This window comes from Rattus rattus, chromosome 2 (assembly GCF_011064425.1).
Source record: "Rattus rattus isolate New Zealand chromosome 2, Rrattus_CSIRO_v1, whole genome shotgun sequence".
NCBI lineage: Eukaryota > Metazoa > Chordata > Mammalia > Rodentia > Muridae > Rattus > Rattus rattus.
In genome coordinates this window covers 75,513,054-75,534,136 of record NC_046155.1, presented here as the reverse complement: position 1 = coordinate 75,534,136, position 21,083 = coordinate 75,513,054, and the positions used below count along the sequence as shown (strand labels likewise).

General features: G+C 48.8%; 1 protein-coding gene across 3 annotated transcripts; it reads right to left on the bottom strand.

The window, feature by feature from the left end:
* Positions 1 to 14,189: 14,189 nt before the first annotated feature.
* Cd19 (CD19 molecule) lies at positions 14,190 to 20,608 on the bottom strand. 3 transcript variants are annotated; one of them, XM_032895630.1, is made up of 15 exons: positions 20,493 to 20,608; positions 20,005 to 20,271; positions 19,534 to 19,728; positions 19,124 to 19,402; positions 17,743 to 17,853; positions 17,456 to 17,504; positions 17,129 to 17,217; positions 16,726 to 16,827; positions 16,507 to 16,608; positions 16,353 to 16,421; positions 16,198 to 16,254; positions 16,050 to 16,106; positions 15,310 to 15,396; positions 15,070 to 15,176; positions 14,190 to 14,896 (listed from the first exon to the last, which is right to left on the bottom strand). In XM_032895630.1, exons 1-14 carry the CDS (start codon positions 20,578 to 20,580, stop codon positions 15,085 to 15,087), a joined length of 1,644 nt encoding a protein of 547 aa, XP_032751521.1. In that variant the 5' UTR covers positions 20,581 to 20,608; the 3' UTR covers positions 14,190 to 14,896; positions 15,070 to 15,084. The 3 variants fall into 3 exon arrangements, with proteins under 3 accessions (XP_032751521.1, XP_032751522.1, XP_032751523.1); XM_032895631.1 differs by lacking the exon at positions 14,190 to 14,896 and having other exon boundaries at positions 15,044 to 15,176; positions 20,493 to 20,580; XM_032895632.1 differs by lacking the exon at positions 14,190 to 14,896 and having other exon boundaries at positions 15,044 to 15,176; positions 17,743 to 17,850; positions 20,493 to 20,580.
* Between the last annotated feature and the right edge of the window lie 475 nt (positions 20,609 to 21,083).

Sequence of the window (21,083 nt, the reverse complement as noted above, 5' to 3'; positions counted from 1 at the left end):
CAAAACTCAGAAAGGTCTGAATTCTGAGAGGTCTGCTGGTCAATACCCTGCTGACATTCAAGCATGCATGTAGAAAATCAACTGGAAAAATGTAAATACTGTCAGTCAGGACCATGGCTGTGCATGTTAATTCTAATATCTTAATAAATCCCTTGCCTTTTCACAACTCAGCAATTCAAGGTAGAGCCTGCTCTTTGAAATGCAGACATCAAAGGAATTAGCTACCCAGTCTCCTGGTCCAAGTGAGAGGGCCAGAGCCTAGACTCAGAGGTGGTCTTGTTCCAACATTCAACTACCACTGTCATAAATTATAAGTTCGTTGTATCACTCCCCCCCCCAAGCCAATTAACTAACAGAGTTTTTCTCCCCACTTACCATGACATAGTTCAGATGGATGGACCTGGACAGATGTCTCAGTAACTAAGAGACCTTTCAGAGGACCCAGGTTCAGTTCCCAGCATCTACATGGCAGCTCACAACCGCCTGGAATTCCATTTCCAGGGTATCCAATAGCCGCTCCCAGCCTCTATAGGTGCCTTCATTCATGTGGTGCACAGACAGATAAGCACACACATACACACACACACACACACACACACACACACACACACACACACACACACACCCCAAAAGATATGTTATCAGTAGTTATGAATACTGGCTGCTCCTCCAGAGGATTCTGGTTCAATTCCCAGCCCCACATGACAGCTCACAACTGTTTGAATTCAGTTCCAGTGGTTCCAACATCCTCTTCTGACCTCCTCAGGCACTCCATGAGACATACATGCAGACAAAACACTCATATACATAAAATAAAAAATGTGTTTTATAAAAAGAAGGAAGGAATATGTTTGATGGAAGTGCAGCAAGGTGTGGGGGGAGGGGTGCTTCTGTGGGCCCATGCTGAAGCATCCCTTCCCCCTGGAGATACCAACCACATGGTGGTATAGTTTAGAATAGAGTTTACCAGGGTATGGGGAGGGGAGTTAAGAGAAAGGCAGAGAGAGAGAGAGAGAGAGAGAGAGAGAGAGAGAGAGAGAGAAGAAGAAGAAAAAGAAGAAGAAGAAGAAGAAGAAGAAGAAGAAGAAGAAGAAGAAGAAGAAGAAGAAGAAGAAGAAGAAGAAGAAGAAGAAGAAGAAGGAGTAAAGGCCGGCCATGAGCAGGTGGCGAGAGAGGGGAGCAGAATGGGGAGAGGGGGAAAGAGGTAAGGAAGCAGGAACCAGAGAAGAGAAGGGAACAAAAGAGAGAGGAGGGGACATGTGGGACGGACCCTAAATGAAATGCCAACAAAAATAAATGAATTGGTTGGGGATTTAGCTCAGTGGTAGAGCGCTTGCCTAGCAAGCACAAGTTCCTGGGTTCGGTCCCCAGCTCCGAAAAAAAAAAAAAAAAAAAAGGTAAAAAAAATGAATTCATTTTATTTAAAAATCAACTTGGGGCCAGGAAGTGACTGTACATGCCTTTAATCCCAGTATTTAGGAGGCAGAGGCAGGCAAGTCTCTGTGAGTTCAAGGCCAGTTTGGCCTACAGAGTTAGTTCCAGGACAGCCAGCATGTCTCAACTTCCCTCCCTCCCCCCTCCAAAAAAAATCAAATTGGGGAAACCAGATCCAAGAACTTATCAGACAGACCAGACCAAGAAAAGAGTAGAGCTTCCTCCTAAGGAGCCCATAAAGTGACGAACACCTACCACTGAGATGGTATATCTCCACGTTAACCTCTCACCTGAAACCTGATGGGTACATCATAGACTGATCAGCAAAGGTTCAAATAATCTGATCCAAAAGATCCCTCACAGCTCCGACAGGTTTGCATTTGATCCCAACTCTGGTCAGTTGACAAGTGCTCTCTTAGCTGTGACCCCAATCCTCCTTTTCCCTTTTAAAAACTATTTATTTATTTTATGTAAATGAGTGCTCTATCTGCCTGTATGCATGCAAATAGAAGAGGGCATCAGATCCAATTACAGATGGCTGTGACCACCATGTGATTGCTGGGAATTGAACTCAGGACCTCTGGAAGAGCAGTCAGTGTTCTTAACCACTGAACCAAACCATCACACCATCTCTCCATCCCTCCTCCCTCTCTGCTCCTTTTTATTTAGACGAGAATCTGACTATATAGCTCAGGTCCAGAGCCTCCTGCTCCAGCCTCTTCAGTGCCAGGATTGCAAGACTGCACTACCAGCTTCTGGATTGCTACCCACAGTCCATCCAGGACACCTCTTCTACTACACAGCAGTGGCAACCCCTTGCACACCTGCCCCAACTCAAAATTACCCCCAAATGCTCCAAGTGACTCAACCCCGGCAGGACCAAAGACATGCAGCTACCAGCAGGGGCCGATATTTTCCTATCAAAGGAAAGCAAGGTCTTCTGCCTCAACTCCAATGCCCTAATGCAGACCACAACATGCCACCCTGCAGTGTATGCCTGTGACACATTTTGTGGTGACTGTTTAGAGAAATGCAGACCTGGGTGCAGCTCTGAAAAATCAGCCTTTGTAGAAGAAATGTCAACAATAAGGCCAGGTTGTGGCACACGCCTGTAATCCCAGCACAAGGGAGATCGAGCAGAAGAACCATGAGTTCAAGACCAACTTGGACTAAACAACAAGACTACGTCAAGATGGAGGTGGGGAAGGAGGAAGGGATGAAGGAACTAGGGTACCACAGTCAAGAAATATAAAGAGTAAGCAAGGGGCTGGAGAGATGGCTCAGTGGTTAAGAGCACTGACTGTTCTTCCAGAGGACATGAGTTCAATTCCCTGCAACCACATGGTGGCTCACAACCATCTGTAATGGGATCTGATGCCCTCTTCTGGTGTGTCTGAAGACAGCTACAGTGTACTCATATAAATAAAATAAATAAATCTTTAAAAAAAATGGTGAGGGTTGATGATTGAAATCTATATATTATTTCAGCTACAGAGGAAACTGGTCTGCCACCCACCCCACCATAAAAATGAAGGAAAGGGAAAGAAAGAAAAAAAACCTCAAGTCCAATTTGTCTTGTCTGTATCCTCACTACAACATGGTCAAACGACCTGTGGCCAGCCCCTTAAAGAAAACTTAGTTTTCCCACCCATACTCCAAAGAAGCCATCAGCTGTGGAGCGCTATACTTTAGCATCCTTCTTTTAATTTTTAAGCGTTCTCTTTGATGTTTTCCTGTCTACACTGTTATTTTGTGGAGGGGCAGGGTTATCATCCATGCCTTCTGTGTCCCTCCTTCTCAACTGTGAGTCAGGGTGCTGGAAAAATGTTTCAAAGGCTAAAGGCACTGTCCTTCCAAAGGACCAGGGTTCAATTCCCAGCACCCACATGGCAGTTTACAACTGTCTGTAACTCCAGTTCCAAGGGTTCTAACACCCTCACACCAATGCACATAAAAAAAGGTTAAATAATTTTTAAAAAGAAAGCATCGGCTGCGAGCATGCCGTCATCACTGTAGAACTAGCTTTCTTGATGTCCTTTACAGTCAGGAGGAACACTCTTCAGAAACTTGCACATGGCCTCCAGTGTCGGCACGTGCCACAGATTTCAGCATGGTCTCCGGTGACAGTACACTCTATGGACATCAACACAACCTTCTACCTCAGCACAAGCCACAGACATTACCACAGTCCTCGATGGCAGCATCGGCCAAGGACATCAACCTGGACTCCAAGATAACACGGGTCAAGGAAACCAACGTGGACCCTGGCAGCAGCATGACCCACAGACATTAACACGGCTTCAGGTACACAGACCTCGGACATCCGCATGGCCTTTGGTGGTAACATGGGTCACAGACATTAACATGGACCCAAGTGGCTGCACAGTCCACTCACTCTATCAACATGAGTTCTAGGGACTTCCGTTCAAGATGGAAGCCCAAGGAACTGCTGGAGGTTCATACCCTTAAGCAAGGGGAGGTTCTGGTGCTAACCCTGTTCCCCAATTGCTGGGCGGAAGGTACAGGTGGGACTTCCGGGTCCCAAGAGAAAAAAGGCAAGGAAGGAGAGGGGCTTTTCTGTTATGTTTTGGAGAAATAAAAATGCAACAGTCATGTAAGGCCTCCGAGGGCGGGGCTAGGGGGCAGGTAGAGCCTGCAGCCTCCACTGCATGCGGGTGGCCAAGGATGATTGGCAGGGGCTAGGTGGGACTAGCCACTAGGTTTAAGGCAAGAGGAGAGGCAGAGATAATAAATTGGTAAGGGCACCCTTTTCCAGGCGGGAGATATCTGCGCCCAGAAATTGTGCCTAGCAGGCAAGTTAAAGTAACAAAGTTGTGTGTGTGTCTTTTATCTGCAGATTCAAGGGTCTTGGTAGTGCGCTGCGTGATCACCTCTTGAAGCTAGGTCACCTCTCAGAGCTAAGCCCAGCTAAGCCAAGTAGGACAAAGGGGAAGCGGGGAGGGGCCAGAGCACGGTCTGCTCTCAGGGAAAAGTGGTATATTTTAAAACTACGTGCAATACATGCATACATTATGAAAATTTAACAAGGAGTGTTTCTTTGTTGATTTGGCTTTTGAGATCTAGGAATGGAACCCCAGGTTTCAGCCATGTTTAAGCAAGTGCTACAACACTGAGCCACACCCCCAGCCATTTTTTTTTTAAATAATTGAGCTCAAAAGTAGCAAAATCTTCATAATTCCAGAAATAAGGTTCAAAGCCACTGTAATTGGTGAGGAAATGTGTGGTCAAGCAGCTCCCAAGGATTGCGAATCCCTAGGACTGAAGTTTGAATACTGGCCTGGGGACAGCAGTTGGGACTGGCAAAGGGATGCCTCTCTCCAGGGCACAGACAATGGAGAAAAATCCTTCCAAGAGCCCTGGTGTTCAACATGGGAGTTAAGGCCATTGTCATGCAGGCTGAGGATCTCTCAGTTGAAAGTGTCTATTAACATGCATGGTACTGTGTTCCATCCAGTATCACGGTTAATGGGTGCAGTGGCACGCACCTCTAATCCCACAACTCAGGAGGTAAAAGCAGGAAAATCAGAAGCCCAAGGTCATGCTAAGCTGTAGAGAGCGCTGGAAGCCAGACTGGTATATGTGAGAACCTGTCTCAAGAAAAGGAAAGATAAAATATAAGTTATAGGGACTGGAGAGATGGCTCAGCAGTTAAGAGGCACCTGCAGCTCCTACAGATATAAAAGACTCGCAGCCATCTGAAACTCCGTTCCAGGGAATCTGATGCCCTCTTCTGACCTCTGTGGGTTCCGGGCACATGCATGGTACACATATGTGCAGGCAAATGCTCATACACATAAAATAAATATAAAAAGAATACTGGTAAGTTTTTTTTTTAATGTAGTCAGTCTCACAGAAAGTTTTGAAATTTGAAATTTCTCTTGTAAGAAAGACTGGGTTTTAGGGACTGGAAAGATGACTCGGTTGTTAGGAGCTCTGGGTGTTCTTCTAGAAGATCTGGATTCAATTCCCAGCAACCATGTGACTGTTCGCAACCATCTGTAATTCTAGTCCCAAGGGATCCAACATACTCTTCTGGCCTCCTCAGGCACCAGACAAGCATGTGGTGCACAGACAGACAGACACAGACATGCAGACAAACTACCCACACGCATAAAATAATGAAAATCTTTAAACTTCTTAAAAGAAAGACTGGGTTTCAGATGCCAGTCTGAGTTCCAGAAGGTCACTGGAGCTAGTGACACCTGTGGCAGGGAGAGCAGGACCAAAGGAAGACATCAGGAAATCACTGGCCAATGCCATTTCACAAAATGGGTGGCATGGTGCTGGCTCCTGGCAGTTTCCAGGGCTGCAGACTTACTCGGAACGGCTTTGCAGGCATGGTTTTGAATACAGACAGGCGACTGGAAAGAGGGGGGGAGAGAGAGAGAGAGAGGGAGAGAGAGAGAGAGAGAGAGAGAGAGAGAGAGAGGAGACTACATGCTCAGACTTGAACCAAATGACTGAGGATGTGTCACTTAGCTTCTCTGATGGTTAGTTCCCCTTCCATAGTATTGTGTCGGGAGGGAGGGGGCTGAGCTTGGCGATAGAGCACAGGCCAAGCATGCCCAGAGCCCAACATGTAATCCCCAGCACTACAAAGCACACGGATAAAGAACCAGAAGGGAGGTAGAGCACTTGCCTAGCAAGCGCAAGGCCCTGGGTTCGGTCCCCAGCTCCGAAAAAAAGAAAAAAGAAAAAAAGAAAAAAGAAAAAAAAAGAACCAGAAGGGAGACCCATCAGGGTTGAATGTCACCTGAGAGCTAGCTCCAACAGCCTCGCCACCTGATGACTAGACAAGTCTTGGCGTGTTATTGATCTTCTCCACCTGCCTCAATCTGTGTTATTGATCTTCTCTGCCTGCTCAATCTCTTCATCCACGAAGTTGTCAGATTAGTGTACTTGGAGGGATTTTGTGAAGGGGATGAGTTAATAAACGTAATCTGATAATACAGGAACAAATATATTCAAATTCTTCCCTTCCTACACTCTCACTAAGCAGCAATCAACACAGATCTGTGTGATCCCAAAAGGTATGGGGATTTCTCCCCACCAACAAGCGACTAACTTTTTGGTGACACCAGGTAACAGCCTTTGATCTAGTTGAGTGTTGACAATATCTACCCACAGTGGTCAGATCCCACAGGACCAGGGCAATAGTCCCAAGGCTGGCCCCTGCTGTAGACCCAAGGCTGTTCTACTTGTGCTGTTTCGAGTTTGTTTTTGTCTGAGACCAGACGGCCTTGAACACAACCCCGCCACCCCATCTTCCTGCCTTGGTCTGGTAAATCCTAAGACTATCTGTAGTGCACCACACTGTGCTTTTGAGAAACTGATACAAACCAGGGCTCCCACAAGCCCCTTCGCAGGGTCATTTCACTTTCCAAATTCACTTTCCACATGTTGAGTTCTCCAAGCCCATCCTCTCTTTTCTGCTTTTGTTTCCATAGTCCAAGCTGGCTTGGAGCTTATGATCCTCTTGCTTCCTCCCTCCAGAGTTATATGTAGGCATGATTAATTGCTTCAGTGGCCATCAACTTAACCTTTCAGGTCCCCTCTCCTTTCTAGAGGTGGGACGGGCTGAGATTCCCAACCCTCTAATCCCACCTGGTCTCTCTGGTGACCATTCCACCCTGAAGCTACCTCGGTGTTGCCAACCATCAGTCAACTTACTGGTATGCTTAGGTGTGCATGCATGTGCGTGAGTGCACACGCACGCGCACACACACACACACACACACACACACACACACACACACACACACACGTCACTTCACTTCAGAGAGGCTAAGAATTCTAGACACCCAACACCAGGAGATATGAGCGAGAAGCAAACATATATTCCTTGAAGCTCGGTTAGCACAGTGTTCTCAGTAGCATGTGTGAGGCCCTAGGCTTGGTCTGAGAACCAACAAGGAAAGTACAAAGACAGTAGCATTCACCTGAAGCTCCAACTATTCACGATGAGGGGTCGCTTCAGCCCATAAGCTTAAGGCCGGGATGGACACATAGTGTGGCGGTTAGTTTTTTGCCAGCTTGACATAAGATAGAGTCATTTGAGAAGAGGATTCTCAATTGAGAGAACACCTCCATCAGACTGACCTGTAGATAAGTCTGTGGTGGCATTTTCTTAATTAATGACTGTGAGAGGGTCCAGGCCAATGTCAGGATGGGATAAGAAAGCAGGCTAAGCAAGTCATGGAGAGAGAGCCAGTAAGCAGCATTCCTCTATAACCCATGCATCAGTTCCCACCTCCAAATCCTGCCCTGGCTTCCCTGGACGATAGACTATGAGCTGCAAGATGAAGCAAACCACTTCTTCCCCAAGTTGCTTTTGGTCAAGGTGGTTTATCACAGAAATAAAAACCCTAAGTAAGATACATATCAAAACTTCATCTCAAAAAGTCACACACACACACACACACACACACACACACACACACACACACACTTCAATTCTACATATAAATTTACTTTGATCAATATTGGCATACTCAAGAAGTTTGTACTTATTGCAACAATGAAATGGCTCATACATGTTAATGCTTAGAATAGAGAAAGCAGTAAGTCCTTAGTGGGGCCTGGAGAGATGGCTCAGTGGTTAAGAGCACTGACTGCTCTTCCAGAGGTTCTGAGTTCAAATCCCAGCAACCACATGGTGACTCACAACCATCTGTAATGAGATCTGATGCCCTCTTCTAGTGTGTCTGAAGACATTGATAGTGTACCCACATGCATGAAATAAATGAATCTTTAAAAAAAGTAAGTCCTTAGCGGTGGTAGATAATGTTTTCTAACTAGACTGCAATAAGCTTTCTCTTGTTGACAAAATAAAAATATAAAGGCAGGTTTATTGTGGGTAGTACTTAAATGGGTTCACCAGTTCCAAGGAATGGGGCCAGGGAAATCGTGCACCCAGGCTAAAGTAAGGGTTTTTATAGGTCTGAGGTGAGGGATAACGATGTGTAAGTTTGGAGATGGGATGGTGCCCATATATGCTCAAAAACTGAACTCCTGGGCTAGCAGTCTTGTGTTTGAGGGGTCATGACATGTTAGCCCAGAGTTTTCTCTGGGAAGGTGGGGTTGAGGGAAGAAGGGCAGGCAGGGTTTCCCCAATTGTGCAGTGATGAATATGAGTTCCAACCAAATATCCCAACCTATCTGGATATAGGGGCATCGCTGAAGATAGGACTATTTCTTGCTGAAAATGGATGGCTTGGGGTGAGAGACTAGTTGGTAGGCTCAGGCTCAGATGCTCAGCTGGAGGTCTGGCTACAGAAGCATTTGCTTGGGAAACATTGGGAATCCATTCCTGGAGAAATTAGAGGAGGCAAAGTACTAGGAGAAAAAGTAGGTTATTACCTTCAGCCTTGACGAGTGAAGACTGACAGAAAGAGTGGAATGGAGATAGGCCCTGGTATATTGGTGAAGTTCTTCAATTTCTGGAGTGACCTGATATTAGTTTCCAGCAGGCTGAACTCATTGATACAGGAACAGCACTCTCTGAGAACATGCAGGTGCCTCCCTTGTCTGCCGTGAGGAAGTCCAATGCTTTCCAATTCTGCCTGGCCATCAGGGCCACTGATATAACTAATACTGGAGGGAGGCCAGTGCTGCTGCTGAGTTGTTGATGGACCTTTGGAGACGGTCAGACCCCTTAGATCCCAACGCCAAGTATCCCATGGTGTCTACATTTAAGCTGGTTGCTCTCGTTGAAGTCGTTGTAGCCATCCCTGCCTGTGCGGCAATTGGGGCCCCTGGGCGTGTCTGAGTAAAGAGTGCCTGAAGCTGGGAGGAGTCAATAGGAGAGGAGAGCATGGCCATTTCGGCCTTCCCATAAAACACCACTGGGTACACAGAGAGGAGGGATTACCAGGGGACAAGTTTTTTGATATTAAGTCATTGCACCAGAAGCACCCCACTGGGGACAACCAGGCAGACATCCAAGTTGTGTTAGTAGTATTGCAAAGAGAGTGGGGTACTGCGCAGCAGAAATGGATTCAGTGTCCAAGAGAGTCCCAGAAGAGGGGCACATGTATAGCAATTGTCCGTGGTTGGGGGTCAGTCCCTGGCATCATGAATGGACTAGGTAAGAACACTGTAGTTAAAGGGGAGCAACCCAAAGCAGCACAGAAAAAAAACAGTTCCTAAGGTTGGAGATTTTGGTGAGGTTAAGTAGGGCTGCTCCCTCCTGGATGAGGCCCAGTCAGGTGGATATAGAGTCAGTTCCCTTTGCTAGACCTTGTCTCTTACTCCTAAGCCCGCTGGTCATCACAATGATCTGGGATGTATTGTATTGTACTGGGAAAGAACGAACCAGTTTTGTGGCCCATTCTTGACCATATTAGCCACAGCATTTTTGTGCACAGTCTTAGGGGACTTTTTTGTTTTACAATTGCCCCATGGCAACCTCCATTTTCTTTGACTCATTGGGTGTGACAGGCTTTGTCCGTCTTATCAGAGGTAAAGCAAAGCACAGGGTAACAGAACCTTTCTATAGATTTAAAGAGGGATACCGGGGTGGCAAGAACATCTTGGCATCCCACAGAGGGACAGCCAGCCTGGCCCACAATGTCACTGTGTGGCAGGGGCAACAGAGAGAAAAAATAAGCAAGACCCGGAAAGAGAAGGATGAAGGTGAATCTGCTGAGTGTGAATGCAGCCATGGCCGGCCATTCAGACCTGTTCTTGAGGATCTCTGCAGAACCTGAGAGTACTGGATCCCAACTGCTGGATGGACCATCCATCTTGAACTGGGGCCCCTTTGAACCTAGGTAGATGGTATCAAAACTGATGTCCCAGGAGTTTGGTGGCTAAGGGGGTGGTGAGGCTCACAGTGGAGGGTCCTGTCCACCAGAGCTCTAAAGACTGAGGAGATAATTGTTTGAGAAGTACCTGGTCTCCAAGGGAAAGGGGGAGAGGGTCAGCAGCAGCTGAGTCCACTGACCTGGGGGTACGGAGATAGTTGTCAGTGTGCCCGTGGAGAAGGGAACATGGGTAAGTAGCCAGGAATCATGGTCGTTTAGTCTGGGAGATGGAGATTGAAGAGAAACAGCCTTCTGTACAGGAGATCGAAGGGACTGAGGTTTGTAGGAGAATGTGGGGTGGTTCAGAGGTGGGTGAGAGCAATGGGGAGAGGGGAAGACCAGGACAACCTGAGCTCAAAGGAGAACATGGTGAGTTGTTCCGTGAGGCTGTTGGTTCTTTCTACCTTTGCCAGAGACTGTGGACTATAAGGGATGTGTGGTTTCCAGATGTTGAAAGCTTCAGACAGGCGTTCAGCCATCTTGAAGGTGAAAGCCTGGCTGTTGTCAGGAGAGTCTGGGCCACCATGTCTGATGTTTCTCTGGAGGTGGGGAGCGCCTCAATATGTGTCACCGGGTAGGAGATAGCAGAGTTTCTTGTGGGTAGCCATGTGTGTGAAGCCGGTTTTCTAGTCTTTGCCCAGTTGGTGTCCTCGAAGCCGGTGCAGAGACTGATGTCTCTGGAGAGCCCCCTGCAGTTTGTATTGGCACACATCTGGCAGTGTGTGTGTGCCTGTAAAATATGAGCTTCAGTGGGATCAAAAAGGGTTCCTAGAAATTGGAATAGGGCCTCCTCGGGGCCCAGGTGTAGGCTTTGGTGGATGTCAGAGAGGATGGAAGGCATCTACTTCTGGAGAAGAATAAGATGGTGATTTAGGTAAAGCCATCCATCTTTCACCTGTGTGGCCTCTTTGCCAAGGAATTTGGGTTTTTTCCTGAGGCTGGTGCTGAGGTTTGTGGGAAGATGCTAGGCAGAGGATGTGCTCTGTGGGTCTAGAGGCACTGGAAGAGAAACCCCAGGCCACTGAGTCAGCCCTGGCATTATCCAGAGCCACTGGGTCTGTGGAGGTCTGGTGCCCCTGGCAGTCAATTGTGGGAACCTCTGCTGGGAGTTGGAGGGTCTCCAAGATCTTGGCTATTAGGAGACCACTGACAACAATCGTGCCCATGGTGAGGGACCCCCTTTCTACTCCTTGGTGGAACCCCCTTTCCTTCCATAGGACAGAGTGGCTATGAGCTACTCTGAGACCCGTAAATGTTAATTTGTAGTCCTTTGGCAACACGGAGTGCCCAGGTCAGAGCAATTAGTTCAGCCTTTTGTAAAGAGGTTCCCACTGGAAGGCGGTTTGCCTCAACTGTTTCAGCCAAGGTGACCACTACATGTGTTGCCCGGTGTTCCTGTGTTATCTATAAGGGGACTTCCAGCCACAAAAGGGTGGGTTTGTGAGAAGTAAGCCTAGGAGGCTGAGCCGGGGGTGAAAAGGGGTCTCCATCTCCACGGCCTCTAGGCAGGAGCGGGAAGAGGATGGAACAGAAGAAGGGTTGCAGGTTTAGAACAGGGTTAGGGACCAAGGTGACCTGGGAGTTTTCCAGAAATAACAGATGAAAGGTATGGACTGTGAGTGTCCAAGGAGAGAAAGAGAGAGAGAGTGTCTCAGGAGATCAGAGAGCGGGTGAGTGGAGTATACTGGCTGGAGTAGGGTCATCTTGAGGTCCTCACAGGTGAATGCTGTACACAGTAGAGTCCAACTGTTTAGGTAGAAAAGGGATGGTCTGGGAGAAGGGCCCAAGGTGTTGGACCAGGACCCCTGTTGCTACCCCTAGCCTATCATTGGTGAAGAGGTGGTAGGGCCAGTCGGGTCTGGTAGGACAACGCTGGCATTGTTAAAAGAGCATCCCAGAGTAGGAAAAAAGCTGGGTCAGGGGTCTCCTTGGCTGCATGGTATCCTGACTTAGTCATAATAGCAAAATTGAAGATTCAATGTCTGAAGAACCCCATCAGGTCCCAAAATGAAAGAATCTGATTCATTGTCATTAGGAGCTGTAGGTCCCCCAAAGCCTGCACCCGGTCAGAGGTGAGAGTCTTAGATCCCTGGCTAAGTAGAATGCCCAAGTATATTATGGTGGGAAAGCATGGATGAGCTTTAGATTCAGAGATGGGGTATCCTAGGGAGCCAAGATAGTTTAGAAGTAAAGCGGTGACCCTCTGGGACAGTGATAAGGAGGAGCTGCAAAGTAGATGGTCATCTGTGTATGGAAGAGGTGTAGTTCGATTAAGGTTAAGGGAGGAATGGTCACAGGCCAAGGCTTGGCCAAAGAAATGCAGACTATCTCAAAAGCCCTAGGAGAACTGTCCATGTAAGCTGTCTCACCTGTGAATCAGACTCTTCCCAGGTGAAGGCAAAGAGAAAATATGAATCAGGGTGTAGGGGGCAGTAAAGAAGGCATCTTTGAGGTCCAGGATGGTAAGTGGGAAGTTACAGGAGGAATGTTAGAAAGGAGGGTTGTCATGGTTTGAATATGCTTAGCCCAAGGAGTGAAACTATTTGGAGGTGTGGTCTTGTTGCAGGAAGTGTGTCACTGTGGGTGTGGGCTTTAAGACCTTCATCCTAGCTGCCTGGAAGTCAGTGTTCTGCTAGCAGCCTTCAGATGAAGATGTAGAACTCTCAGCTCCTCCTGCACCATGCCTGCCTGGATGCTGCCATGTTACCACCTTGATGATTATGGACTGATCCTCTGAACCTGCAACCCAGTCCCAATTAAATGTTGTCCTTATAAGAGTTGCCTTGGTCTTGGCATCTCTTCACAGCAGTAAAACCCCCATCTGAGACAAGGGTGTAGGGGACAGTAAAGAAGACATCTTTGAGGTCCAGGATGGTAAGTTGAAAGTCTTAGGAGGAATGTTAGAGAGGAGGATGTAGGGGTTGGTAACCATGCGTAGGTTGGGATTACTGCCTTGTTAATGAGGTAGAGGTTCTGTACTAACTGGTAGGCTTATTCACTGGGAGAATGGAAGTGTTGCATTAGAAGTCCCTGAAAGAACAACAATATCAACCAACCAGACACCCCAGAGCTCCCAGGGCCTAAACCACTAACCAAAGAGTACACATGGAGCGACTCATGTCTCCAGCCGCATATGTAGAAGAGAATGGCATTGTTAGGCATCAATGGGAAGAGAGGCCCTTGGTCCTGTGAAGGTTTGATGCCCCAGTGTAGGAGATTGCCAGGGCAGGGAGGCAGGAGGGAGTGGGTGGGTGGGTGGGTGGGGCAGCACCATCATAGAGGCAGGGGGAGGGGAGGTAGGGAAAGGGGATAACATTTGAAATGTAAATAAAGAAAATATCCAATTATTTTTAAGGGGGGGGGAAGAAGTCCCTGAAATAGGAGGTGGTTAATGATGGGCTTGAGTTTGTGGTGATGGTTTCAGAAATGGGAAACTAGGGTCGGGAAGGGAAGGGAGAGGGTCCTTGAAGTGAACTAGGACCATCTGGTGATGAGTAACAATCACCAGGGTTGAAATAGCCCATACTCAGGAGTGGAGAGAACCCGGTAGGGTAGAACAGGACAGTCTCAGGTAGTGATCCTTGAGGCAACCAGAGAAGGAAGAAGATGGGAGTCAGGAGAGATTATGGGAGCCAGGGGGAGGAGGTGGCCCCAAAACAGCAGAGGATATCACAGCCAAGTAAAGGTATCAGGCAGATGGGCATGATCAGAAAAGAAAGTGAAAAGAACCATCCTGCGAGAATGCAGGGAAGTGGCAGGCGGGGGGGGGGGGGGGTTTGGGAGGAGAGAGAGGGAAGAGGAGAGGATCGGTCCCCCACAAGGCCAGAGGCCCAGCACCAAAGCCAGGGCCTTAGGCTCAATTCCTCCTAGGTTCTCAGTACCAAGATAATAGGTTTTCTCCACCAAAGAAATAAGCCAATTCAAGCCAAATTAAGACATATAGAGGCAGATTTATTGAGAGCAGCTCTTAAGTACGTTCACAGGTCCCAAGGATGGGGGAGGGGACAGGGAAATGGCACACCTGGGCTAAAGTAAGGGGGTTTTATCGGTCTTAGACAAGGTGTGATGATATATAAGTTCAGAGCTGGGGTGGTGTCCACATATGGTCAGAAGCTGAAACCCTGGGCGGGCACTCAGGTGGGTTGCCGGAAACTCAGAGATGAGGGGTACTGACCTGCTAGCCCAGAGCAGGCAGGGTTAAGGGAAGAAAGGCAGACAGGGTTTCCCAGTTTGTGCAGAGGTGCCAATCCCATCACTGTCTGTCCCTTGTGGGACACCATGGAATAATGGCTGAACATATTTGCATCATTGGATGTTAGCGGCTAAATATCATGCTAGGGCCAGGATGTATTCAGACCAGCTCTCCTTCCTCTGGGTGATCAGAGCTGGATTCAGCCTCATCTTTCCTTCTTCTCCCACACAAGGGCATACTTCAGAGAATTTGAGTGGCTCGTTGAGTATATTTGGGGAAAGCAAAAAGAGTCAAAAGGAAGCTTTGCTTGTACATGCATGTGAGAGTGTGTGTGTGTGTGCGCGCACACATCCTAAACAAGGTTATTTCACTGACTGACACCGTCTGCTTGGGATCTCCAGATTTCAGAGTAAGATGGGGCTCTTGGGACCTAAGGAAGTCCAGGCTACGTAAAAGAACAAACAAACCAATAAACAAACAAATATGGGAAGAAGTCTAGGCCCTATTCACTGGACCCAGGAAACCGGTCCCCTTCCTCTCCCCAGGAGCCAATGCTGCATCATCATCCTTGTTTTTCTCCTTCTTCCTCCCCTCTCTGAGGGGCAGTGTCCAGCTCACCTAGTCACCTGGGAGTCACGTGGCACCCCAAGTCCCCATGTGGCCCTCTCCTCCCCATGCTGGCTCTGGGTCGTCAGATTTATCCATGTTTTCATAAGAGTCTGCATCTGGATTAAGACCAGGAAAAGGAAAGTATAAATAGGATAAGAAGGAGGCTCTGGGTGGGAGGCCGGGTCCAGAGGACAACTGGGGGGCGGGGGGAGATCCAGAGACAACTAGGAACAGTGCAGAAACACCCACCTTCCTCATGGCTGGGACCAGACCGAATTGATTGGAGCTGAGGAGCTGCATACAGGATCCCTCTCATGTCTTCGTAGGACTGGGACCCTGCTTAGGCATGGGATGGAAAATTAGACACCCAGAAACCCTGCTGGGGCTTGGGGAAGGGAAGTGCTGCCTACCCAGGAGAGAGGAGCTAGGCAGGGAGTAGAAGCTCCTTATGTCAAAGTGGGAATGATTTGTCAGCATGAGAACCTACTCAGTTGTAAGAAGGCTAAGGCCAAAGGAAGGGTCAAGAACAGAGTTGGGAGGAGTCAAAGCCAAGGTCATAGGAAATGATACAGACAGCTGGGGTCAAGGATGAAGTCTGCACTATTAGACTGGGGTGAGGTAAAGGTCAAATTCTAGGGGAGATGTTGGGAGTCAATGCTTTAGGTGGTTGACTGTTTATTTTTTGTTAAATCTTTGTTACAAAGTCTCATTCAGCCTAGGCTGGCCTGGAATTCACAAAGCATGGCAAGCTAGCCTCAAATCTCTCTGCCTTAGCCTCCCACAAGCTGGAAATCTAGATACAACTATGTCAGGTTCATTGGGGTCAAGACTGATCTTCACAGTTAGAGATGGTAGAAACACTGGGAAACAGGCTAGAGGGTGGAGTTACGAATCGGGTCCAAGGCCAGGGTTAAGCTTAGGCTTGGGGGTCAGAGCTAAGTTTATATCATCTGAGATTGACCGAAGAAAGATGTCCTAAGTACTCTCACCAAGCGAGGATGCTTCCCGGCTGGGGTCCCATGCAGACCCATGGGGGCTCAGGAAGTCTGGAACAAGAAGAGAGACAAAGATGTCACTTCTTCTCCTGGTCTCCAGCCTCTTCCAAGAGTGGCAGCCCTCGCACACTCAGATACACACCCATCGTCCTGCCAACTGGTTGGGCCAGCTCCTCATCTGCATTTTCATAAGACTCGGCTGTGGAAGAGAGAGCCCAGGAGTTGCTCAGGCAATAGGAGCTCTGCAGCACCAAGAGTGCTTTCCTAACCACCAGCCCGACAAGAACCCCACATTACCATTGGAGAAGGAGTCTTCCTCCTCTGGACCTACGGGGTCATCCTCAGGGTTCTCATAGCCACTGCCATCTGATAGAGAAAGAGGGCTCTCTCTAGTAAAGGTCAGCAGCCCACCGTTGGGGAAATGTTGGGACCAGGGAGAGTGGGGCCTCACCCTGGGAAAGTTGATCCTGCTCAAGGTTGGAGTCATTCTCATAGAATTCAGAGCCCTCCTCGCTGTCTGGCTCTTCATAGGCCTCCCCTTCTTCTTCCAGTCCTGAGTTTGGGACCAGTGTGGAGAACTGAGTGACATCTCTCCTCTACCAGCAGTCCGCTAATCCCACCACAGGCTGCTCTGACACTCTCCAGGTGAGGAACCACCCTTCAATCTGACCTGTTTCATGTCTCTGAGCTCCAGCATCCTGGACTTCAATGCGTGGATTTCCATAGGACACAGGACCACTCCCTAGGCTAGCAGCCCAACGCTGAGCATGGGCTGGTGGAAAGAGTGTTTTAAGATGGCTGTCAGAGGCTGTTCAGAAAGCCTCTGTGTGCCTGTGTGACTGGTCTTGAGCCGTGGGGAAGGGATCGAAATGTGGGCCTTGGCCTTAAGTTCTAGGACAAGGCTCACTCTGGCCAGGGTCCAGACACTGGACTTGGCCAATCTGATGAGATTTAGTTCTGGGCTCTACTCTGGGGAAGGTTCTGCTCCAAGAAGATTGGAGAAATGAGGACAATGCACTGCGGCTACTGCCAGAGGGAAGTTGAAGGTCTCCCAAGGGTGGGTAGTCCCTCACCCTGGCCAGAGGTAGATGTAGGGAGGGAGAGCACATTCCCATACTGGTTCTGGGTCCCGTTTCCTGAGGGAGGCGTCACTTTGAAGAATCTGGAGGAAGAAAGAGTCGTGTACCTTAAGGCTGAACCACATAGGGATTCCCAGTTCCAGTCTATTCTGGAAGTTAACTGTGTAGGGATGCGTACCCAATGAGTTTGGGACCATGCCAAGCAAGGTGATTTGGAAGGTGGCCTCTGAACTTGCGCAGTATTTCAACCAATAGAGATGGCCCCAAGGCCCACAGGACAGAGAGTGTAAAGCTTGCAGCAAAAGGGCATTTGTACTTTACCTCCTAGCGGGGTCCGTCATTCGCTTCCTCTTCCTCTTCAGGATGAAGGCTGGTGGGATGTAAAGAGGTGGATCAGGAGAGGGTTTGGCAGGCAGGAGGTGAATTTGGGGATACAGGGGAGGTCACTTAGGTCAATAGAGGAGATGATCATACAAATTCTAGGGCCTCCAGGAAGTATGAGAGACAGTAAAGAAGCATGAGGCTATGGGATGTGTCAGATTGGCCAGTGTAGGCTTATTCTGAGAAAGATGGGGTAGAATTTGGAGAAACTCAGGGGCATGACTTACCTCTTCGAAAATAGAGAAAAGCCGCCATAGAAACCATACAGAAGATGACATATACTAAAGTCACAACTGGGACTATCCATCCACCAGTCCTCAACAGCCAGAGCCACACTGCTAAGAGGAAAGTGCTATGAGACAAGAACCCCACAGCACATCTTATTCCCCAACCCCTCAAGGGTCGTACGGCTGAGAGACTAGAGCAAGACACAGACTCAAAGTCTTAATCTCTTCAGGGAGCTCTTCTCCCTTCCACTAAGGAAGAACCAGTTGTTCCCAGGAGAACAAGGATTATGCCACACAGCACAAGATGCCAACAAGCCACATACAAAGCATGGGTATTATCCTAGCAATGTGAGGACTAGGAGATGGTTAATTCTGTAGTTAAGGATAACCATGGTCAACATGGAGGGCAAAGGTGAGTCTTCCAAGTTAGAGTTGAGATCCAACACGTGTTGGGATCAAGTTTGGAGTGGAAGCAGAGGTAGCACTTAACGGTTGTGGTCAGGATAGCATGGTACTGTTGTAGTAAGGAGAAGCAAGGCAGGACATTGTGGCGAATTTGATGGAGGGAGTGAGGAAAGAGAAGACAGGCTCCTAACTTGGGCAAATGGACCCATGTATATGCTTCTCAGTGCTCCATTTGTGCAAAGCCATCCAAAGTGTCTATGTGGGAAAGATGTCGATTTGACTTTATATATTAAGCCTGAGATGTCCACTGGACATGAAATGGCAATCCCAGGAGATGACTGGATTTGGGGAGTATAGAGCCCAGGAAAGGTATAAGGAGTGATAACCTAGGAACCATGGGAGTAAAGGACGCCAAATGAGAAGAGGGTGTGGATAGGAGTGAGTACAAGGCCTGGGGCTCCAAAAGGGAGCAGTGGTGGAGGAAGAAGCCAGCGAAGCTCACAGGGAAGAACCAGAAAAACGAGATCTCAGAAGCAATGAGCAAAGAGCTAGAGTTAGGATTCAGTGTACAAACTGGAGTTTGGGATGAGGCTTGAAGCTGGTTCTGGTGCCAGTTCCAAGTCTGCCTTGGTATTGTACTCATGCCTCAGCCTCCCAAGTTCCAGGTTATGGTTGTACACACCACCAGTTTTGGTCTGTCTGTCTTTCTGTCTGTCTGTCTGCCCCCCTCTCTCCATACACACACACACACACACACACACACACACACACACACACACACACACACATGAGAGAGAGAGAGAGAGAGAGAGAGAGAGAGAGAGAGAGAGAGAGAGAGAGAGAGAGAGTTAGTTCTAGGGATGGAAACAGAACCACATACATGCTCTGCGCACACTCTACCACAGAAACACACCCCTCCCCCTCCTAATTCTTCCAGTAGCTCCACACAGATTCCCAAAATTGGAAGAAACCCTACCTGACCTTGCAATGACCTTCACGTGCATCTCGATGGTCAGGCCTCCTTGGAGACAATAATAGGTACCTTCATCTGAAGCTTTGGCTTGGGGCAGTAGCAGAAGAGACCCCCAAACCCACATCTCTCTCACTGGGTGCTCTCCCCCAAGGCTTAGGCTCAGTAATGAAACGTTAAGCTTCTTAGGACGCACATGGGTCCAGGAGATGGAGCCTTTGGTCACTGGGACAGGGGGTACCCCACAGGACAGCCAAAGTGTGGAGCCGGGGGCCACAGTGAGATCTAAGGCAGGAGATAAAAGGTAAAGAAAGTATCATGGGGGGGGTCTCATTTCCCCCAACCCCCGAGTTCCCAGCACCATCCCTATCCTTGAGCCCTCACTTCCCAGCATTCGCACAGCCCTGTTCCCTTACCTTGGTTGATTAGACTCTGATTCAGACTGATCTCCCGTGGGGCACATACAGGCTTTGTTTCCCAGACCTCAGGATGATCTCTAGCCCACACATACAGCTGGGAACCAGAAGTGGACCTGTGGCTCCCTGAGGACCTGTTTCCTAGGTCACAATCCAGGTCCCCCAAGTCTGAAGCATTCCACCGGAACAGCTCCCCTGAGAAGAGATCCCAGATTAGACGCAGATCAGGAGAAGGGGGAGATACAGAGGCCCCAAAAAGCAGAGCCAGAGATACAGGGAGAAAGCAACTATGACTAACAGATGAGACAGAGACACGAGTAGCTCAGAGCAGCTACGAAGCGGTAGGAACCAGGTGCCTAGAACTAACTCCTTCCTGCCGCTGTAGCGTCACTAGACCTAAGAACTTCCTGTGTCCATGGAGAAACCCTCTTTACAGCCCACCCCCACAGCCCAGCCCTCCCAGGCACTCACCACTATCCTCCACGTTTACGGTCCAGGCAGGCTGCCAGGTGTCCTTGAAAGGGGGCCTCTTTTGGCACAGATAGAAGCCCCCCATATGGTTCGAGACATTGACAATCACTAGCAAGATGCCCAGGGGCCCGATGTGCAGACCCAGGTCCGGGGACCCGAGGCTCAGCTCCAGGAAGGGTGTTGAGTGGTTACCTCGATACCAAGCCAGCTTCTCAGAAGAGACAGATGAGGAGTTCCGGAGGCATGACAGCACAACATTGTCTCCCTCTGTGGGGAGAGGAGAAGGAGAGCCCCAACCCCTTTTCCCTCCTCATAAATCAAAGGACCCCAGAAGTTCACCATATGGAAAGCCCTAAAGGTCTTTCTGACACCTCCCAGAAGTTTACAAGTAAGAAAATGGAGGCTCAAAGAAGGCCAGTTACTCAACCAGGAACCCAGGCTCCCAACCCTAGCTCCTTCCAGTCAGACGTACAGACAGACAGACATACCTTCTACCTCCACCAGTAAGGAATTCTGGGGCCTGCCTCCTACTAAGGTAAGGAAGAGGAGGAGGGAGACAGGGAGAGGAGATGGCATGGTAGCCAGGCTCCCTGGGGCACCCGGCTTCTGCGCGGCTGCGCAGAGGATGCTGGGGCAAGCAGGAGCCTAGTGGGCAATGAACCATGGGTGTCTGTGAGGGTTGTGGCAGTCCCCACATAGAGGAAAGGGGGTGGTCACACCTCGGGCCCCCTTTTGCAGGCACTCTTCCAAATCCACAACACTTGTCCCCTCCTGTCACCCAGCATTTAAACCAAGTATGTGATCTTACGTATGGTTCGGCATGGAAGTCCAGTAAGGCTAATATCTTCACCACTGCACGCACAGTGCTTTCCACATAGTGGCACCTGGTAAACATTTGTCAAATGAGTGGATACAGATTTAGGGTCTTTTTTCTCCTCCTTTCTCCAGGCTCCAAGCTCTGACCCCATTTTACAGCTCTGTTTCCAGCTGGTAAAATTAAAGGCATACGCCATCGTGCCTGGCTTCCGCTTTTTTTTCTCTATCATCTGAGGATAGCATTAGGATTTTATATTGGGTCT